This window comes from Ruditapes philippinarum, unplaced genomic scaffold (assembly GCF_026571515.1).
Source record: "Ruditapes philippinarum isolate M1 unplaced genomic scaffold, ASM2657151v2 ctg1002_1_1_1_1, whole genome shotgun sequence".
NCBI classification, from domain to species: domain Eukaryota; kingdom Metazoa; phylum Mollusca; class Bivalvia; order Venerida; family Veneridae; genus Ruditapes; species Ruditapes philippinarum.
Genome location: NW_026863932.1, coordinates 65222 through 86023, shown reverse-complemented (window position 1 = coordinate 86023; position 20802 = coordinate 65222). Strand labels below are relative to the sequence as shown.

Here is a 20802-nt window from a genome sequence, read left to right as displayed (position 1 = left end):
TGATGATGTATTAAAGGGAAAGACAAGGTTAGAATAAAAACTTGATTTCAGAAAAAGAATACTATAAATAATAAGTCTGCAAATTTTCTGCCGCCAAATAATAATATTAAACGAATGATAACAAAATTTAAGTCGCTAAATCACCGATTTCTACAAATCAGTAAGCGCGGCCATGTTTGTGTATTGGCCGTATAAAAACAGGTGCGCGTGATGTCATTTCCCCACATCTTTAGATTCATGATAAATCTAGTTGAATCGTAAGGAAACATTAATATAATAAAGTATTGACCAGACAATTTAATTTTCACAGGAGGTGTAGAGGAGATTTTTTATGGTTCAAAATACGTAACAATATCAAAAAAAAATAAAAATAAAAAAATAAAGAAACGTACGGCTAGCCAAAAGTTCTAGCCGTACGTGAGTCACGAACGACTAGCCAGGACGCACTGTACGTATTGTCTAGCCGTACGGCACTTTTCAAAATTATATGGAAGTCGAACGTTATAAAATTGTTAATTTTCATGCTTATCATTTGTTGTTTTATTTGTATGAATTATTAAATCATTTTTGTTAATTTTAAGCACATGGATCGAATAAAAAATGATCGGAGTGGAATAAATAATTAAAAAGAACGTTGAATGAAAAAAAAAACGGTGAAATGCAAAAATAATTATATAATTTTCAAAACAGTAGATAAATATCGAACATAAAAGCACAGTCAATCAATTAATTAGCCTTAATTAAAACCTATCCAGGGACTGACAATAGAATTTTAGAATGCCTTTCACGGAACATGCAAACTTTCCTTGATGGACAAACTTCTATACAGTACCGTCGGTAATTGTCGCAATTATCAAGAGCCAAACAACAATCATTTTCAGTGTTTGTTGTTTTTTTTTCATATAAAAGGTGTCGAAAATTAAACTTAATGAAACAAAAAAGGATTATTATCAAAATTTTGTAAACTATTTCAATTGGTGTAAATGCAAGCAAAGGCTATTTTTTCTCGACATCTTGCGATGACAAAGATCGATATATATAGCGATCAAGGCGATTAATCTCTAAAAAGTTAACATCCAAAGACAATTAATGCTGTTTCTTGGTTAAAATCCTCGCTTAAAGTCATAAAATAACATATGCATTTTCGACTTCCATAAAATTTTGAAAAGTGCCGTACGGCTAGCCAATACAGCGTGTCCTTGCTAGTCGTACGTGCCTCACGGTTAAAACTTTGAGCTAGCCGTACGGGCCCGTACGCTAGCCACTTCCATTATAAAAATCCTACTAAAACGTGTTCTTAATAGTACATATAATTAAATTTTTGCAGTTTGATTCTGACTTTCAAATTAATTTAAAGGTGTGAACATATGTTATAATTGATGTACACATTTCAAAAATATAAGCAACTCTTTTGAAAAGTAAATTGTTAACATGTCTGTCAACGTATGATGCTGCGCATCGTAATCGTAGCCTAATATTAACTGCAGGCAAATCATTTTTATTGGCTGCTCAAAAATCTAATTTGCATAATTTATTCACACAATTGCTGGTTCTTACTACTGATGTCTAATACTGCGCATTGTCCATTTTAATTGTTCCTAATTTGCACCAAATGCTCCTGTCACACTGTGTACTGACGATTTTTATTGCTCCTTGTATGCCTCTGTGCCGACAGACCTTTTGATCATGCACAATGTTGCCCTGATTGGTTAATCACCCTTGTCAAATATTCTAATGACGAAATAGACATCTATTTTTTTACGCTTCATCAGTGAACTGAATGACCATAGGGGGTTGTCAAATTATACTGTAGTAAATTACAGCACGTCATAAAATAGCAACACATTTTTTTCAGTTACCAATAATCATTTTAAATATTAAGTAGATTTATGATTTTTTGTTTTATTGGATTAAATTTACGGTAGTAGAAATGCGTATCTGTCGGGGAAAGGAATTTGGTAAGTAGATAACGTGGAAAAAAGCTTTAGGGAACTGGATAAACCCGAGAATATGCGTTATTATAGGGGAATGGGCAACCTGTTGCTGTTGGTACCAGTTTTGACTGGGTGCCTAAATAACCTAACGGACAGTTTTGTTTTCATACGATATTAGTCTGGCTGCCGATTTTCCTGCGCCTTTCTCATTTTTAGCGTCAATGGCGGAAAATCGCGTCCTCAGCATATTGGATTTAGTTGATATTTTACCTGAAAAAAAGATACATGACCGGCGATGTATACCCTAGCGAAAATTAAGTACAAAATAAAAGGATATTATCTTTGAAAATTAAGCAGTCATTGCTTAAATCATGTGGTGGGATCATCAGCAAGCTTGAATATCGGACAAATGATAATTAATGTCGCGGCGTCTTCAATTAATTAATTAAAGCAATTCAGTTCCATATGATGTTTTCATAAATAATATATAATGTACGCAATAAAATTAATAAGTTCTTCATCAAGATATATTTCAGTTGTACCAGCATGTACACCTATACCGGAAGTGGGTATAACACGTCACAATCTCGGTCTCGTCTGTCTCGCGAGAATGACAGAACGCCAAAATGGCGGCGCCCATGAACTTATTTCTCAAGTAAAAAATAGTGTCTTAAAACACGAATTTCTCTCTTATAGGGTTGATGTCAATAGGAAAACTGTCATGGTTCCTCTTTTTAAATGATGAATATTTATATTAGACAGACATCAATCCATCCATTCCTATTCCTTTAAGTTTCCAAAAATATTCATTTTCAAGATTGATGTTGAATGTAAAACATCAGAGGGCCAAAATTCATTGAAAATCTACGCTTGGACAGTGACCTACAATTTTGTGAGGATGTGTTCCTAGTTTCCATAAATACTTACAGTAGTTTTGAAGATTGATGTTTAAAAGCTTGATTTTCTATATTTATAAGCGTCATAATTCTGTCAAAATCTATGTGAGAGTTATTGGCCTTACACAAGGTTCTCCAATTACACACAAGTTCTTAAAGACATATGTAAAGCAATTACTATGATTAGTTGCTGAGATATGATGTGGCATGTAAACTTTATTACACTGTTGTTGCTTACTTTACAAGAAATATTGAATGATGAGGTCATTATATCAGTATATAGAATGAAGCTTAACATTGCAACATCGGTCAGTGCCAAGCCCTTCTCACCCGCACATCCACACCCAGGGCAGCTAGCTAACATTAAGTTCCAAAATTTGGAAGTCAGAGACTGCAAAATGTCTGACACTGGAAGTGACATTATATAGATAGAGAAGGAAAAGCATTACAATTTGGTAGTCACAAACTAAAATCTCACAGTAAATGACTCTTTAACTTCCATTGATGGAAGACCTGCCCACACCCACACCAAACCTTTATTTAAAAAGAAAACAACAAACAAACAAACAAAAAAACACAAGAAAAACCCAATATCAATAACAGGCTGTTTCCAGGAGCATGCTTTTTTGAAATAGTTATTTTGCTCTATCCGAAATGTCAAACTAACTTTGCTATCATTAAATCATAATATTTCAATTAACTAAAACAACACTCAACAAACTGATTTAGGACTGTTACATACTGTAAATCATTTTTCCGATTAAATTTTCATGAAAATACAACAATAATTAGGAAATAAATTATGATATTCTTAACTCCAGCTTGTTAATTAATCTAATATAACAGAACCATGGCTCGGAAAACATGATCATATTTTTTCTACCCTTTATCAAACATTTCAACACAACTGTAAAAAATTATGGCTCATTTGCATTTCAAGCTCGTCTAAAAATAGAACAGTGCGCCAATTTAGTATCTTTATAACCAAAATACGCTAGATAATTACACTTGTTAAGGAACTTTTGTTTTCCTACTAAAATTACCAAACTTTATTCACAAACCATTATAAATCAATGGATGACATTTTCAACACAAAAAGTTCTTTTAGTGATATTGATATGACTTTTCTGAGATATTTATATCAGGCCTAAAAATACACTTACAATACTTCCATTTCGAGCTCCCCTAACTACCATCTGTAACTGCCAAAACTAGACATTTTAATTACAGTTTTTTTTTTAAAGGCGCTCCACTGAGGTCTCAAAGGTTTAAAATAATATTTATATAAAAATCTTTAATAGATCGAATGGGGCCCTTGAAAATGAAAATATGGAAAGATGATATAGAAATATACTCAGAAATAAATTGAAAGCCAACATTTAGTGTGATTCTTTGCCTGGTGTGAGTTTAAAGTATCTGAACATTTTTTGTTTGTCAGTCATTTTGTACAATTAAAAATATAATTCTGTAAAAATTCAAGTGAGCAAATGATTTGAAATTTTGCACTCAAGTTATTGGTATGGACCAAAATCAAATGGTAAAAAAAAAAAATGTAAAAAAATATTACCAGTCCTGTCATGCAAGGAATCTAGAAACCTCAGGAGTGCCATTAAACATTCTTTTCATTATAATATATGTTAGCCCAACAAAATGTGTGCTTTTGGGCTTTTTATTATATAGACGATAGTCGCCCTTCTATGAAATATCAGATTATAAAATCGGTCGGTCTTGCAGTCGAAATATTGAGACTTAATATATGTATACAATTACCAGTATATAAAGACAATGTACATAAAAAGCAATTCCAGCCTACCTACTGATTACCTACTGATAACTCGCCTATCTGTGTATGTTTTGGGAGAGGGGGAGAGAAAGAGGGGTGTGGAGTCTATATTCTAGAAAAAGTACTGCATAAGTTCTTGAAAAAGAAGTTCTCATCCTAACTTCTTTGTGTGTGTAAGGGGGGAAAAGGGGGGGGGGGAGGAGTTTGTAGACTTAAAACAGAACTGCCTTAATAATGAATATCAAAGTATTATAATACATACAGTAACTTTTTTGAAAAGGAAAAAGAAGTCATCATAAGTTCTTTGCGTGATTATAGATTATTTTCTTGCTCTATTAAGTCAGCAAACATAATTATAACATATCAAATTGAGATCTCAGTATGACACAATTCAACAGACAATCAAGTATATTCGTATAGAAAAGAAATCCCAAGATCGAAGTACTCAAGTTAGTTCTTTTGCAGTCGTTCAGTGCTTTTATTGAGACAGTAGGTAAATGTCATATTTCTGAAAATTACTTTGGACAGTAACTTAATAAAAATGTTAAAAGCACTTCATAAAAGGAATCTTAAAAGCATTTTGTGCCGCAAGTTTGACATTTAAAATATGTCATATTATGAACAATATAATAGAGCACTCCATTTTTCAATGGATTCATTTGATTTGTTTTAAAGGACTCCTACGAGTGAAGCTGAAATTACAGTCAAACCTCAACATAAAGACCAGTATTGGAAATGTAAAAATGTATTGCCCACACTCGTGGCTGCTCTCTCAAACCGGTAGTGTTTTATGATATAAAATACAAAATAACGAAACAAAATGTTAGCTTTTCGTTATAATGTTTTTGTATGACTGTCATCTTAGATTATAGGTGGTCTTTAAATTATAGGTGGTCTTTAAATCATAGGTGGTCTTTAAATTATAGGTGGTCTTTATATTATAGGTGGTCTTTAAATGCCGAACTTGAGAAGTTCTACACTTATATTCAGGTCATTTGAGTTTACTACGTCATTGCAAAAAAAAAATTCCATTGTAAATTTGCTCTACCCACTTCTATTTATAGGTGCATTCCTCCAGATATCAACCAAAATATTTCAAGAAAATCAAACTTGAGAAAATGTACTAAGATTTATAGAAAAGTAAAAAGACTGAAGATTCACAATAATAATTTGCATGTTGTGTGTGATTAATGACTGATTTTGCTGTATTTAATTACCATTTTATTAGTGGGTTACTAATGCAGTTAGGACTTTTTTTTTGCATATTTTGACCTCTTTTGGTAATTTATGTGGATTTTAAGCGCCATATGCAATGTCAAAATTACTTTCTTTGTTCCATTTGAAATATTACACTTTTGAATACATTTTCAAAATTTACATGAAAACATTTAGCATGAATCTGGGGCCATGCTGCTTTAAAGGAAAGCCCTATATATGAAAGTATTGTATAGATTTCATGTTGTTAAGCCTGTCTACTTTGTATACACTTTCATGTATCTATAACAGAGGAATGCGTAAATAATGCGCATGAAAGTTGGCCATTTGATAAAAATCTAGGCTTCAATAACAAGATTGGTAACAACAATGAATGTGCAAGATGTACCCTTTAGACAGCTAAAAGGTTGTCTTACTAAAGGATATAGTATGAGAAACTGTTAATACCAAGGTCTATATAAAGTACCAATTAACCAAATATCTAAGACATATCATATCAGTCACTTAAGGTGTTAAGTTAAATGCTTCAGTAAGTGTAACAAAAGGGATGACAAAAAATGGTTACTAAAGCTCCACTGAAAAATTTCATGAAGCAAACAAGAAGTAATCGTGTGCGGAAAAATTACGTCAAAAATGCGTTACTTTACCTGATTTGTCTGGCCTGCTTTTCTTTGTTTTGTCATCTGAAGGGTATTTGCCAGTATCATTGAGTTTTATTCTTTTTCCACCACTAGGTATGCTAACTTCACGAGATCTTTTAACACCTGCGTCGTTAGAGCCAGTTGGTGTCTTAGATGATGTTTTCTTGGTTTTTGCAACACCAAGTCTTTCATACACAGATTTTGTTTTCTTTGTTGATTTTTGTTCTGTAATAATTTTTAAATTCATAAATTTCATAACATATACTCAACTAGATAAAAAAAAAATCTTTGTCTTCATTTCATCTAGGACATGGATCTCCCATATTAGATATGTGCTCTCATGCATGCACAGTGTGTTAAAGATCAACTTAATTAAAAACTTAGAGAGGAAAGTTACCTTACAAATACTTTAGAACTGTTAAAAAACAGTTAAATGCTTAAATTTAACTTTGATCAAGCTTTTGAACAGGTATTTTGAAATTGTCTAATGTTACCGAGATGAACACAAACCAAAATTTCCTTATTCAAATTACATTTTAATATAAACTGCTTCAAGAAAATGGCAACTTTATCAAATATAATTCAAAACCATGGAATCTTAATTTCATATCAAAGTGGTCTATAATGATGGTGCTGTATTCAATCCTCGATAAGAGAAATTGCAGCGCCATCATCTTCTAAACACGACTTCGTGATGAAATAAGATATGAAATAAATACTTCAGAAATGCCGTATCTTAAAATTATGTAATATATACTTTGAATCATGTAAGATGATAAATTTCAACTCTAATCAGCAAAAAAACCTTTTTCCACTTACAGAAACGTTTTGCTATGGTTTATGACATATTTGTATCCTTGTTGAAAAAAAGCTACTGTAACAATATTTTGCTACAGTCACACTATTTTAATTTGTTTAAGATATTTTCTTTAAGTTCATTTAGAAGAACATTATTTGAGCCGCATTTAAAATTATTTGATTAAGTTTATTTATAAGAAAATTATTTGAGTCGCATTATTATATAGCTAGCTCTTGTTTTGTAATAATACATGCATTTTGCTGAAATCTATACCAGTAAAATTCATGTGTTTCCTATAGCAACAGCTAACTTGTTCATATTAATCTATTGTATCAAAATTGGAAACTTCATGTCATTACTACAACATAATTTGACATAAATGGAATGAATTGTAACATGAAATTAAATCATCTTTGGGATAAAAAAAGGTCTATATGCCTAATTATCTGCTTATTCTATTGACTAAGAGAGTTGATGTAGATAAGTAAGTAAATTACAGGACATACCATCATTAAATGTAACATTTACAACTTGTTGCAAGGAGGTGTCATCCTCATCAGAGCTACTCCATTTCTTCCTCTTTTTCACCTTCTTCTTCCTAGATTTTGTACTTGACACATCCTCCTCATCACTAGATTTATCCACATGTATAATGAGACTTTCCTTCCTTGACAACTTCTTCTGAACATTTCTATCCTTGTCGGATTTTGGTTTTGAGACATTGATATCAAGTAAACTGGGAATTCCCTCACTATGTTTAGTTCTTTCATTTTTCACTACACTTATCAGACCCCCTTTTCTAACACCAGAATCACTGTCTGAACTTTCCTCCTCAAACTGTTTCCGAACTGCATTTTTCTCCTCATAAAATACCGTATTTTTCTTTTGATACTGTCTATGTCTCTCACTGTCTCCCTGCTTCTTATCTCTGTAGTCTTCCTTTCTAAAACTTTGTCGTTCATGAAATTCGGAACCATACTTTGTACCCTTTGAATCTCTTTCCTTATATCTTGCTCTCTGATTACCATCACCATCTCCGCCTCCTCTTTCATGTCTTTTCTCTCCTTTGTTCCTTTCCATTTCTCTTCTCTTCTCCCTCTCTTTCAGTTCTCTTCGTCTTCGTTCCATCTCTATATCAGCTGTTTTCCTTGATGCACCATGTTTCTTATCCCTCCATGTTTCAGTTTCTGAATCACTAGTTACATCACTTAGACTAGAAACACTCTTATCACTGTCTGAATCTGAACCCAATTTTTCTGTTACACTGGCTATTCTTTTTAGCCTGTCTTCTATACTCCTCCTTTTAGATTTTTGTTCTTCCTTCCTATTTTGTTCTTTAGATTTTCCTTCCATACTTTTACGCCTGAACTTTTCATCTGATTTTCGCCTTTCTTTACTTTTAAGATGCAGTGATTCCTTTGAACTGCTTTGTGACTTTTTTGCATTTCCTGATACTATAAGTGAATCACTTTTACTATATTTTGCATTTGTATCTCTTTTATCTGTCTTTTCTGACGATCTGACTTTATCACTTTTTCTTTCAATGGAATGGGCCCTATGTTGTTTACTTTCACTTTTACTGTGCTTCAACCTGGAAGAAACTTCACTGCCTTCGTTGTCATTATACTTTTTAGACACGTGTGCATCCTCATATTTTAATCTTCCTATTTCTTCAAAGTACCTTTTGTCATGGTCCTTTTCCTTGTGCTTCTTTACAGGTGTTTTTTCCATGTTATCTCTTGACTTAATTCTATCATTTCGTTCTATGTTTTCTTTAGATTTACCCTTATCTACCTTAGTATGTTCTCTACTATTATAGTTTTTCCTATCAAATTCACTACTGCTTTTACTTTGTTTTCCTTTTTTACCATTTCTCTGATATGAAGATGCATCTCTGTAGTTTGTTGCATCGAATTCTGGATCAGCTTTCACATCATTTGATGCCAGTCTGTCTTTCACTGGTCTTCTATGCTGCATGTAAGATAATTGCTCTTTGTTAGAACTTCTTTCAGAACTTTTTAAATCCCTTCTGTCTCTGTCCTTTATGTTATAATCTCTTTTATTCCTTTCAGATGTGGGATATTTCTCATTCTTTGCATCTCTGTGACTTCTATCTAACATTTTATCATTTGACACTTTTTCAGATTCACTACTTAAGTTTGATTTTCTTTTACTCTCAACTGGAGATTTTGATTTACTTTTAACAATTTTAGATTCTCTTCTTTGAAGTTTTTGTTTTAATCTTCTAGATGAAGTGGCTGATAAATCATTGTCTGAAGCAGATGATGGTGGTGATGATGATGATGATGAAGATTCAGATTCTGAATCAGATGATGATGATGATGATGCTGATGATGATGACACTTCTGATGATTTAGATGATTTTAATGATTGCAAAGATGATTTTCTATCCTGAGGTGATTGAGATATCTTGGCAGAATTTGTCTGTTGAGGTTTTGGAGTTTCTTTCTCCAATTCATTTATACTATCAACAATACTTTCACTACAAGCACTTTCATTACCAGATTCTGACTGAGATCTTGTACTTTCCCTACTTACAGAACTCTCTCTGCTACTTGGTTCATTTTTCTGACAAATATCAGACTCTTCTCCAGATTCCTCAGCAGAATCAGAATCTCTATTTCTTCTATTGAATCTGCTAAAAGTACTGTAAGAAATGCTGTCATCTTGTCTTAATTCATCTCTCAAAGGAGTTTGTTCATCTCTTAATGGTGTATTATCAGATTCTAACTCTTGGTCACCAAGTCCATCCAAAAGTTTATTTTGTATCAGTATAATACTATCTTTAACTGCATTACCATCAGCATATCCCAGTTGTTTTGTTTCTTCATTTACAGTTGGACCTTCACAATTAACCGGATTACTCTTTGTCTCTGCAGAAGTTGTGTCTAGATTAATAGACACATTTATATCAGAAGTAACCTCATCAATAGTTATATTCTGAGACATATCTACAGCACTTTCATCTGCATCCATTAAGTCTAAATCTTTTTCACACACTTCTGCAGAATCATTTGCATCTTGTGCATTGTAGTGTACTTCTACCTCATTAACATGTCCATGAAGTTCATCATCATTGTCATTGTGGTGAGTATGAATTTCTACTTCAGTGTCACTACTCACATCTTCTAATGACATGTTTGCTGGGTTGGTAGATTCAGATTTTCTTCTTCGTCTTCCAACAATTTCATCATCATCTTCACTGTCAGATTCGTCATTGTAGCGACTGAACTTGGATTTCTCTGAAATAATATTAACACTGTCTATTTTAGATATATTCTCTGTTATATATAAGACATTCCACTTAAGACGTGGTCCAAAACTAGCAATGGAGTCATTAACATTTTGAACAAACAAATCAAGGTTTTGTCATTCACATTCAATACTTGGCCCTTAGGCCAACATTTTTTTATTAAATGTTTTACGGGATATTTTTTTTTAAAATTGGGTCGGGGGGGATAAATAAAAATAAAAATAAAATTCAATTTTTTTATCAGTCGACCACAAAATAAAAATAAAATGATAAAAGAGGTTAAAAAATTATATTTTCAAACATTTTTTTAAGACTCCAAAAACAGATTTTTTGTAAATAAAATCAATGATTTTATAGTTTTGAAGTATTTTTGACATAATTTTAAACAAAATAATTGAAAAAAAAATGTTTTAAGTCACTTTTGCTTTTGTTTTTAGTAGCTATTAAATGCTGATCTAGTTTCTATTAGTTTTGTCTTTTCACGTTTAGGGCAAACATGCCACACAACTCCAAATTCATTGTTTAGTCCCTTCATTTCAAGAGTATCCAAACAATGTCGTATTGCCACTCTCAAGCTTTACTGTCACACAAGCTTGCAACCAGGTAGAACCACCTACCTATCATAAGCTTACCGATAGTTTCCTCACGGGAATCCAAATTAACTTCCTGACAGGATTCTAATCCACAACACCACAAAGGGAGAGTGATTCATTCACAGAGGTACAAACATAATAATGTACAATGTCAGTTTCACAAGGTAAATTGAATCAACAACTTCAAAAATTATCTTTAAGAGAGTAAGTTCTGTATGTGCAAAAAAATTGCAATTTCTGAAAATTATTCATATTTTCAAATAATTAGTAAAATGAAAAGCAATTGACAGTAAATAGAAAATCAAATGGCATACATTGTTACAAATCAGGAGTTTTCTGTTGAGAATTTATTATAGGCAGTTTTACAGAAATGTCAATTTAGAGGACTTAATGCTCATAGTCATAATCTTACATTGAAAAAAGACCAATTTCCTCAATATTGATCTAGTAAAAAACTTCTAAAAATACACATTACTACCTGTCATGATACTAATATTAACTTAATAAATGTTATAGATGACTGTGTTCAATCACAGATACACATACACTATTCAACTCCGTGGTTCAATTATAAAGAAGCCTTGTATTTCAACAAGACAACAACAAATATCTGCCCACCAAACAACTTTCAGGAATTTATTGTTTTCGTATAATAAATTATTCAATTGTTTTCAATGATTCATGATAAAAAGTTTTCACTATCAATTTACTTACCAATTAACTTTTAATTTTGACAGAAGTGGGTAAGAGAGGTCGGCGGGCAAAATGAAAATAAAAGTTCTTATATTTACTTTTATTTTTATTTGATTTTCTCTAAAAATACGGTCGGCGGTCCCGTAAAACATTTTATAAAAAAATGTTGGCCTTAATAGTAGAATCATCTACATTTTAAAAGGTAACATCTATGATTTGTCGGTTTATACACCAAGAGCACCGCATGCAGCATTATAGCTCAACTGTAAAAAGGCAAAAAATTAAAGAGTTAAAAAGGGGCATAACTCAAAAAGTTATTGCTTTCAAAACTAAGCTCCTCCTTGCCATGATAAGCAAGTATACCAAGTTTCATGCTGATACCTTGTTAATTTGTTTTAATAATGGGCTACAATCATGTTTTCGCATGATGATGACGCCACAGCAATCATAATAGCAAAGGCTAATCACTTTTGGTGGCATATACTAATCCAATTGGGTGGCAAAGGCTAACCACTTTTAGAGGCAAAGACTAATCACTTTTGGTGGCAAAGACTAATCATTTTTGGTGGCAAAGACTTATCATTTTTGGTGGCAAAGACTAATCACATTTGGTGGCAAAGACTAATCACATTTGGTGGCAAAGACTTATCATTTTTGGTGGCAAAGACTAATCACTTTTAGTGGCAAAGACTAATCACATTTGGTGGCAAAGACATATCACTTTTGGTGGCAAAGACTAATCACATTTGGTGGCAAAGACTTATCACTTTTGGTGGCAAAGACTAATCACATTTGGTGGCAAAGACTAATCAATTTTGGTGGCAAAAACTAATCACATTTGGTGACAAAAACTAATTACTTTAAGTGGCAAAGACTAATCACATTTGGTGGCAAAAACTAATAGTTTTTAGTGGCAAAGACTAATCACATTTGGTGGCAAAAACTAATAGTTTTTAGTGGCAAAAACTAATAACTTTTAGTGGCAAAAACTAATCAATTTTGATGGCAAAAACTAATCACATTTGGTGGCAAAAACCAATTACTTTAAGTGGCAAGACTAATCACTTTTGGTTTTTATCAGGTTAAGGGCTAAGAATCTTTGTTTGTTTTGACCCAATCACTATCAGAGGCTAACGCTGCAATTTATCTTTCAGTTGGAGAAAAAACAAACAATATATTCTACAATATTCATAATTAATTACATAACTTTAGCGTTGAGCAATGACAAACCTTAGGGGTGTTCAAGTGAATTTGAATTTCAAAATAAAACAACTGAGCAATATCTTTCAGCCCAACACCTGTACCTACTTCAGTATTAAGTCAGTAATAGATAATATTATTCATCAGTCAATACAATGTCATAAAAAAATAAAACCTCATCAATTTCTTCAAAAAGGCCCAGACATCACGTACGATCATTAACAAAGCGTGATCATTACCTTGATTTAATATCAATGTCAATATGCCATCTTAAAACTGATAACAAATATTGAGAAAAAACAACTGGTTAATGTCAGATCAGACTGCTGCGTACTTGTGGTGTACAAGTACGCAATACAACAACAGAACTTTGTCTTTCTATTATTCAAACAGATGGCAATAATGGAAAAAAACACATTAAGTATAACAATATAAGACGGTTTCGAGTTAAAGATGGAATTAACCTTGATATTTAAGATGTTCATATTTAAAAGTACACCATTAATTCTCAATAAGCCGAATTTCTTAGACCTCGGACAAATTAATCCTATCAAAGTAACCGACAAAGTATCAGATTTCTTAATTTCAATCTTCACAGTTTTAATGAGACATTTCAGCTAATAACTTACATTAATGTCTACATCATTCCTCAAACCAGAAGTTTCAGACATTTTAACCTTGTAATAGATCTTAGTTTCCTAATGGTTTGTTTTCTTCTTTCAAAATTGATTTTTATGTGGTACTTCAGAGTGTTCTTGTGGTACAAACAAACTTGAAAGGAGACAAATGTAATTTGATATTTCTTAACAAAACTTTAAGGAGTAAAGTGCTCTGCAATAATATAGAGAATCAATTTGCTTCTTATATTTCTTTCCATACTGCTAATCAGCACAGAGTACAGTGGAAAGTTGGAACCTAAGTCGCACCAACAGTGTGAAGGTCACATGGCAACTTTTTAGCTTTACTTGTGCGGGAAGACCTTCTGTTACCTAGTATGCCTATCAACAAAATATGTATATAAAAACAATGCTCCTCCAAAAATAAATACCTGTCTACAATAATGACTTTTGAAAATTTGACCTTCAAGGTCAAAGTAATAAGGGGGTCAAGGTCATATTTCCAAATGTCAAAAGAGCTCTCATCCACAGAGAACAGATAATGTGTTATTATAAATTCTCTAACTTACAGAACAAAGTTACAAATTACAAATTTTATTTGTTCCCAGACAGATACATATAACATTAATAGACAGGGGGAAAAGAAAGCATTAAGAAATGGCGGTGGATAAAAACTAATTACGTTTAACGATAACAACTTACCTTTTGGTCTTGTTGGAGTTGAACTCTGGCTACCACTCTCAGTTGAGGCCCACTTGTCTTGCGGACGCAATAAAAATGGGCGTGAATCTTTTGGGGCATCAAAAAGTTTAGGTTCCTCCTCCTGGCCACCAGAGGGCTGAAAAAAAATCAGAAAGATATGAGCTGCTTCACAACAAAACCAACATAATGGGTTTGCGGCCAGCATGGATCCAGACCAGCCTGCGCATCCACGCAGTCTGATCAGGATCCATGCTGTTCGCTTACAAACCCTATAGCAAGTAGAGAAACTGACAGCGAACAGCATGGATCCTGATCAGACTGCGCGGATGCGCAGGCTGGTCTGGATCCATGCTGGTCGCAAACCCATTATGTTGGTTTTGTCCTGACGCGGCTCATATGTATGCAATCATTGTTACTTCATGCAAATAAAATTTATATTCGTCACTTACAATTCACTATTGTTTGGGAAAAATTTACTTTGCACCAACACTGTTTAAGACATACGGTGCATTTCAAGCTTCACTAGAAAAGAAGACCTCAGCTGCCCCTCGTGTATTATTTCAGGCACAAAACAACATGAATAGAACCAGTGTCCTATGTTAAGCCGGCTGGATAGTTTTCTCACAAGAAATAATTCAAAGTCACTTGCCGGATTCAAACACCGGTGAGAGGACAAGTGGTTTGATGTTAGTGACCTAAACCACTCAGCCATCAGCAAACAGTATGGTACATATACAGTAAATAGCCCGAGTTACTATGATCGATGAGTGGCACAGATCATTGAAACTATCTAAAGGAGATTTCATTGGCAAATTCCCATGAGAAAAAAAACATGTTTCTGTAAAAAAAATAACATTTTTCCTAACTGTAACATGAAGACTTTAAAGAAAAAATCATTTACACATAACAAGTATTACGCTCACTGTTCAGAAAGGAAGCCAGTCTTCCAGGATTATTTTCATTTGTAATGAATATGTCAATATAATCTTTACTTATTGTTGACTTTATCAAGGAAATGAAGTATTTTGCTAGCCTTGGCATTTTTAAGACCTTCCCAGATAAACAATATATTGTTTTCTATATATTTATTCGGTCAATATGGTGCAAGTGAATACCACAGACACAATGAACCACTAAAACAAGGGGGAGAATATCATATAATTCAATCAAAATAAAAAAATACTTGTTATTGGAAGAGCCAAACAAATGCAATATTAACAATCTTTGCGGAAATTTGATATGTCAAGAGGTTTAACATTGACGATTGTTATGACCACATTGAAATTGGAAAAACTAAACAAAATAACATAGTTTTTCTCCAGTTATAAGAGAAAAATGATTTTTTTACAGACTTTTGGTATACAGTACATAATGCCTTATAAAGTGGGTAACAGTATGTAAGCCAAGTGTTCACTAACACTTTGCCTGCAGACGGCATCTGAATCTAGTCATGCAACCAATGCAGACCAAAATCAACAGACATGTATATGCTGTCTGTTCATGGTCTGCACTGTTTACTATTCATTCTGTACATATTTGAAATTTTACCTAAAACAAATAAATGGTTTTGTCCAGATTGAAAGATGGACAAGTCTATTTATAAAATAAAGCTTGTTAGTTTTGATTATAACTTGTATTATTTGATACCACAAATTAAAGCAGCATGTCTCCAGATTCATGCCAATTTTCATGAAAATTTCAAAAAATGTTTTTAAAAATAAAATATTGTGAAGCGAACATCGAAAATAATTTACACATTGCAAATGGCACTTTTAATTTACGAAAATTACCAAAAGGTCAAAATATGCAAAAATAGCCCATACTGCATTAATCACGCTGTAGAAATCTGGTAATAATTTATGCTAAATCACACATGACATGTAAATCATTATTTGAATCTTGTATCTTTTTACTTTACTTAAAATCTTTGTACATTTTTCTCAAGTTTGATTTTTCTTGAAAATATTTTATCTCATCTGGAGGCATGCTGCTTTAAGACACCGTGGCAAAAATAATGAATATTCATACAAGAACAAAATGGATGGAAAAAAAACAAAACCCAAACTAATAACGCAACGAACAGAAGTAGAACTTCCTGTTTACATTCTTATGTATCTCTATAGCTGCAAAAATTAATCAATGGTTACCCAGCAATCTTGTTAAAACCTCTCGGAAAAATAATCCAATTATATTTTGTTATTAATTAAAATTGTTTACAATTTTCATAGCAAGAATTGTCTCTGTCAAATTAATTTGCTGATTACATCTCCTGCTTTGCATCGGAAGTGCTTTTCAGATGTCATTTTTATTTATTTTCAGCATGTTTTAAATGTTAATGCCTTTTTGTTTCCAATTAATGAATGAGTAAATCAAAAGTTATTATCAATTAATCTGTTCCAATTTTACCATATAAAGAATGACACTATTAACCTTGACCTTAACAACAAGAGATTAACCTTTGCGATCAGTACAGGACCAGGCCAGCCTACATATTCATGATCTGTGCAGCCTGACCTGGATCTATATTTAGAAAATAGATATCAAGTTTGAATGCATTGTAGAATAATGCACAGTTTGAGTTCAAATGCGTAGGAATATAATCATGAAGGTCGACAGGCCAAAATGATTCATTACAAAGAATTTGAACGACAAACCATTCAATATTATACTATTATGCAAGTAAAATAAGTATCTTATTTCCATTCTAACATGCTAATAAAAAAGAGAATTGATAAAAATATGTTGGACTACATTGAGTGTAAAGTAATTTTCCTGACATCATTAAAATATTTTGGTTTATTGACGTAATATGGTGTGTAAGCATTCCTTTTTTTATGCTGTGCATATATTGTGAATAATGCACTTCATTACCCCTTGTTCAATGAAGGAATAGCGTAAAGCTAGTTAGAATGTTGGTTGATATCTTTTTAACATTTCATCTTGGAACTTCTATAATTAGTAACAGACAGTTCTTAAAATCAGACAGGTCCATTTAATAGTTCATTTGCGTTCTCATTACTACAGTCTAAATAATAAAACTGCTTTCTGGCTGTACCAGTGGTAGGAATATATGGCCTGTATGTCTGTATATCATTTAAGGTTTGTTTGTTTGTTTGTTTCATTTTACGCCTTTTCCCAACAGTATTTCAGTCATATAAGCGGGTAGTTTCCTACTCATCGTTCCTGGAGAGTTACACCAGTACTAGACTACTATCCTCTACGCTAAACTACCAAAGCGTCTCCCGGGGATCAACCCACACCATAGAGATGTCACTGGATAAGAAGTCATTGACACTAACCCCTCGACCACGGAGGCAGTTATTTAAGGCACAAACAAGATATCTACTTGGTACGAAGATCAACCTTAACCTTTTTCGTAAGCTAGTTGTATAATATTCCATGCAGACATAACTCCACATCCCACACTTGATTCAAATACAAAAATGTGTGGGATATGTTATTTGCAGTCTGAGCCAAAGTATACTATAAAACAAAATACAAGTATAATTTGAAATTTGAAAACCGAAAGGAGTTTCATTTCTTCTTTATTCTATCTCGTTTATTATAAAGAATAATGAGCCACCTTGTAATTATACAGTTGAACTTTGTTCGCTCGAACTCGGAGGGTCTGTGAAAATTTGTTCGAGAGATCGGTAGTTCGAGCCAACCGAGGTTGAACTATTATTACATAGAACATATGTCTAAAGGTTTTCCAGCTTACATAGGTCAAATGATAAATACGTCAATATAATTGTTGTTAGAACATCTGTTTGTCGAATACGTCATATTAAGAATTATTATTATATTAAAACAAAATTAACGGTACACTGTGTTAATCTATATTCATGCATATTGTAATTGGTTGAGTTCGATTGGGCGATCATTATCCAAACTGTGAACAATGTTCAAAATATATTTATATGTCTATTATGGAATTAATTTTATTTTAAACAATGAATTAATTAAATGAAAAAAAACAACATTTTACAGCAGCATATATTTGTAGTCATTTACTAAAATAAACACGTACAAGTATCATTCTATAAATAGATTACACTGTTACAATTCACGATACATGAACCACGGTTGTAATTAAAGCCGTCCGGGTAAACGTCATTTATTTATTGACTTTTGCGCATTTCAGGAGTTGTTTTCTTTTTATCGTTACTAAAGACGGCAAATATACAATTTTATCATAACAAACAAATCGGTTACAACACCTTTTATTTTGTATCAATTAACCTTAATTGCCTTTGTCAGGATCACGAGGTGTTAAAAACATGTGTCACCGACTGTCAATTATTTAGAACATGTCGACCCACAACTTTTGTTGTCTGTTTGTGTTCGACCGAAAAGGTGTGATTTACACTATATTTCTGCCGAAGGGACCAGAGATCATGTTCGAGAGTTCGAGTGATGGGTGTTCGAGCGATCCGAGGTAGAACAATATATATTACATAGGAATTTTGCCGGGACTGGACGATGAGTTCGAGCGAAAGGAGGTATTCGAGCGATCCGAGTTCGAGCGAACGAAGTTTAACTGTATAAAAAAATATTAATATAAATTCTTTATGTAAATTATTAAAAAAGATTATTATAAATTCTTTATGTAAACTAAGTGTGATAATCTCACTGTATAAAGATAAATTTAAAAATAATTTTTTTTTCATTTATGATAGAGTAACTTTAGAATACTAAAATGCTTATATTCCTACCCATATGACACTAAAAACACTAATAAAACATTTACTACCTGTATCACAATGAGTGCACTTTGAGTGACAGGTTTAGGTGGAAACCAGTTTCCCCTTCCTCTGCCCCTTCCCCTGCCACGGTGGAAACCCCGGCCCCTCCCACGAGCCTGTTGCTGGAAAACTGCCTGCTTAAATTCAAAAGGCACCTCTCCAAAGTCGTTATATCCATAGTCCACCTCTGGATGATGAGCTGGTTCCCCTACCTGCAATACAAGAAAATATTGATACAGTACAGGGTACCAGTGGTCACAGGACAGTTCAGCAATCAGGGCTTGATCACCTTATTGCAATACAAGTAAATATTGACATAGTGGTATCTAAGTACAAGTGGTTACTTGAATTAAAGAACAATCAAGCTTGAGCAGCTGGTTTTAAAGAAAATATTTATTCACAACTGGTTCCAGTGGTAAGGAATGTAAGTCCAACATGAAGTCCTAGTTCTCCTACCTGCTAAACATGTGATGCAGGTCTTTGTAGAATTTCAAAGACAACCTTTGATATGGTAAACTGTAAATTGCAACTTTACTGATTAAAACTTTACACATTTGTATCATGCTGTAAAAGTCCTAAATGTTCAACTACAGCATGCTCGAAAATTTTCTCAGCACCTGATAGCAGCTCTCTAAAAACACACATTATGAAGCCAGAACTGTACCATAATTATGTCAAAACCCATGACAGAGTCATGTTTTCTTGCCTGCAAGTGCAAATGATGGTCATTAATCATTACTGTAAGTTTCAAAGAAATATCTTGATGGGTGACATTAAAAAAAACTAAATAATCAAGGAGTGCATAGTGCATATCCATATTGGTACCCTCTTTGCGACACCTACTGGAACGGTACCCTTTTCGCACATGCACAGGTCATTCTCTGCTAAAAACAGATCAACGATGGATAGGAATGAAATGAATGTTCATAAATGAGATATATCATACGAAAAAGAGATATTACAAGCAAATTTGTTGAATTTATATCCCCCGCCGAGTACTGGTTATTACTAACACAACAACTGAAGACATAAGGCTTTCTTTATATATTTATCATGGCATAAACAGTAATATTCTTTGAACCTGATAAACATTCAGGGCAATAACAGAGCCATAACTCTGTGTTAAATAGTAATATCTGGATATGCCAATGAGATGTATGCATATTGCATAACTAATCAAGGGCCATAAATCTGAGTTATAAGTGTCTGACCGGAACAAGGCGACTATATGCACATCTCCTCTTCGTATCCCATAAAGTTTCATTGAATTCCAGCCAGTAGTTACAGAGAAGTAGCACGGTAACGATTATTGCTCTGGTTGTATACTGCATAAGTTATCAAGGGCCATAACTCTGAGTTAAAATGTCTGACCCCAACAAGGCAATGATATGCGCATCTTCTCTTGGTATTGAAGGTTCCCATAAAGTTTTGTTGAATTCCAGCCAGTAGTTGCAGAGAAGTAGCGCGGAAACGATTTTTGCTCTATATGCATACTGCATAACTAATCAAGAGCCATAACTCTGAGTTAAAGTGTCTGACCCGAACAAGGTGACGATATGCGCATCTCCTCCTGGTATTGAAGTTCCCATAAAGTTTTGTTGAATTCCAGCCAGAAGTTGCAAACAAGTAGCGTGGAAATGATTTTTGCTGTATATGCATACTGCAGAACTAATCAAGGGCCATAACTCTGAGTTAAAATGTCTGACAGGA

At 33.1% G+C, this 20802-nt stretch overlaps 1 protein-coding gene across 1 annotated transcript in view; it reads right to left on the bottom strand.

Annotated features, from left to right (window-relative positions):
• LOC132723868 (uncharacterized protein DDB_G0283697-like) overlaps window positions 1-20802 on the bottom strand; it is a 54317-nt gene that overhangs the window by 6420 nt on the left and 27095 nt on the right. Inside the window, exons 4-7 of the mRNA XM_060708672.1 lie at window positions 19101-19304; window positions 14348-14483; window positions 7775-10531; window positions 6476-6694 (exon numbers count right to left, since the gene is read on the bottom strand). Of these exons, the coding sequence (XP_060564655.1) occupies window positions 6476-6694; window positions 7775-10531; window positions 14348-14483; window positions 19101-19304 (3316 nt within the window). The remainder of the gene's footprint in view (window positions 1-6475; window positions 6695-7774; window positions 10532-14347; window positions 14484-19100; window positions 19305-20802) is intronic.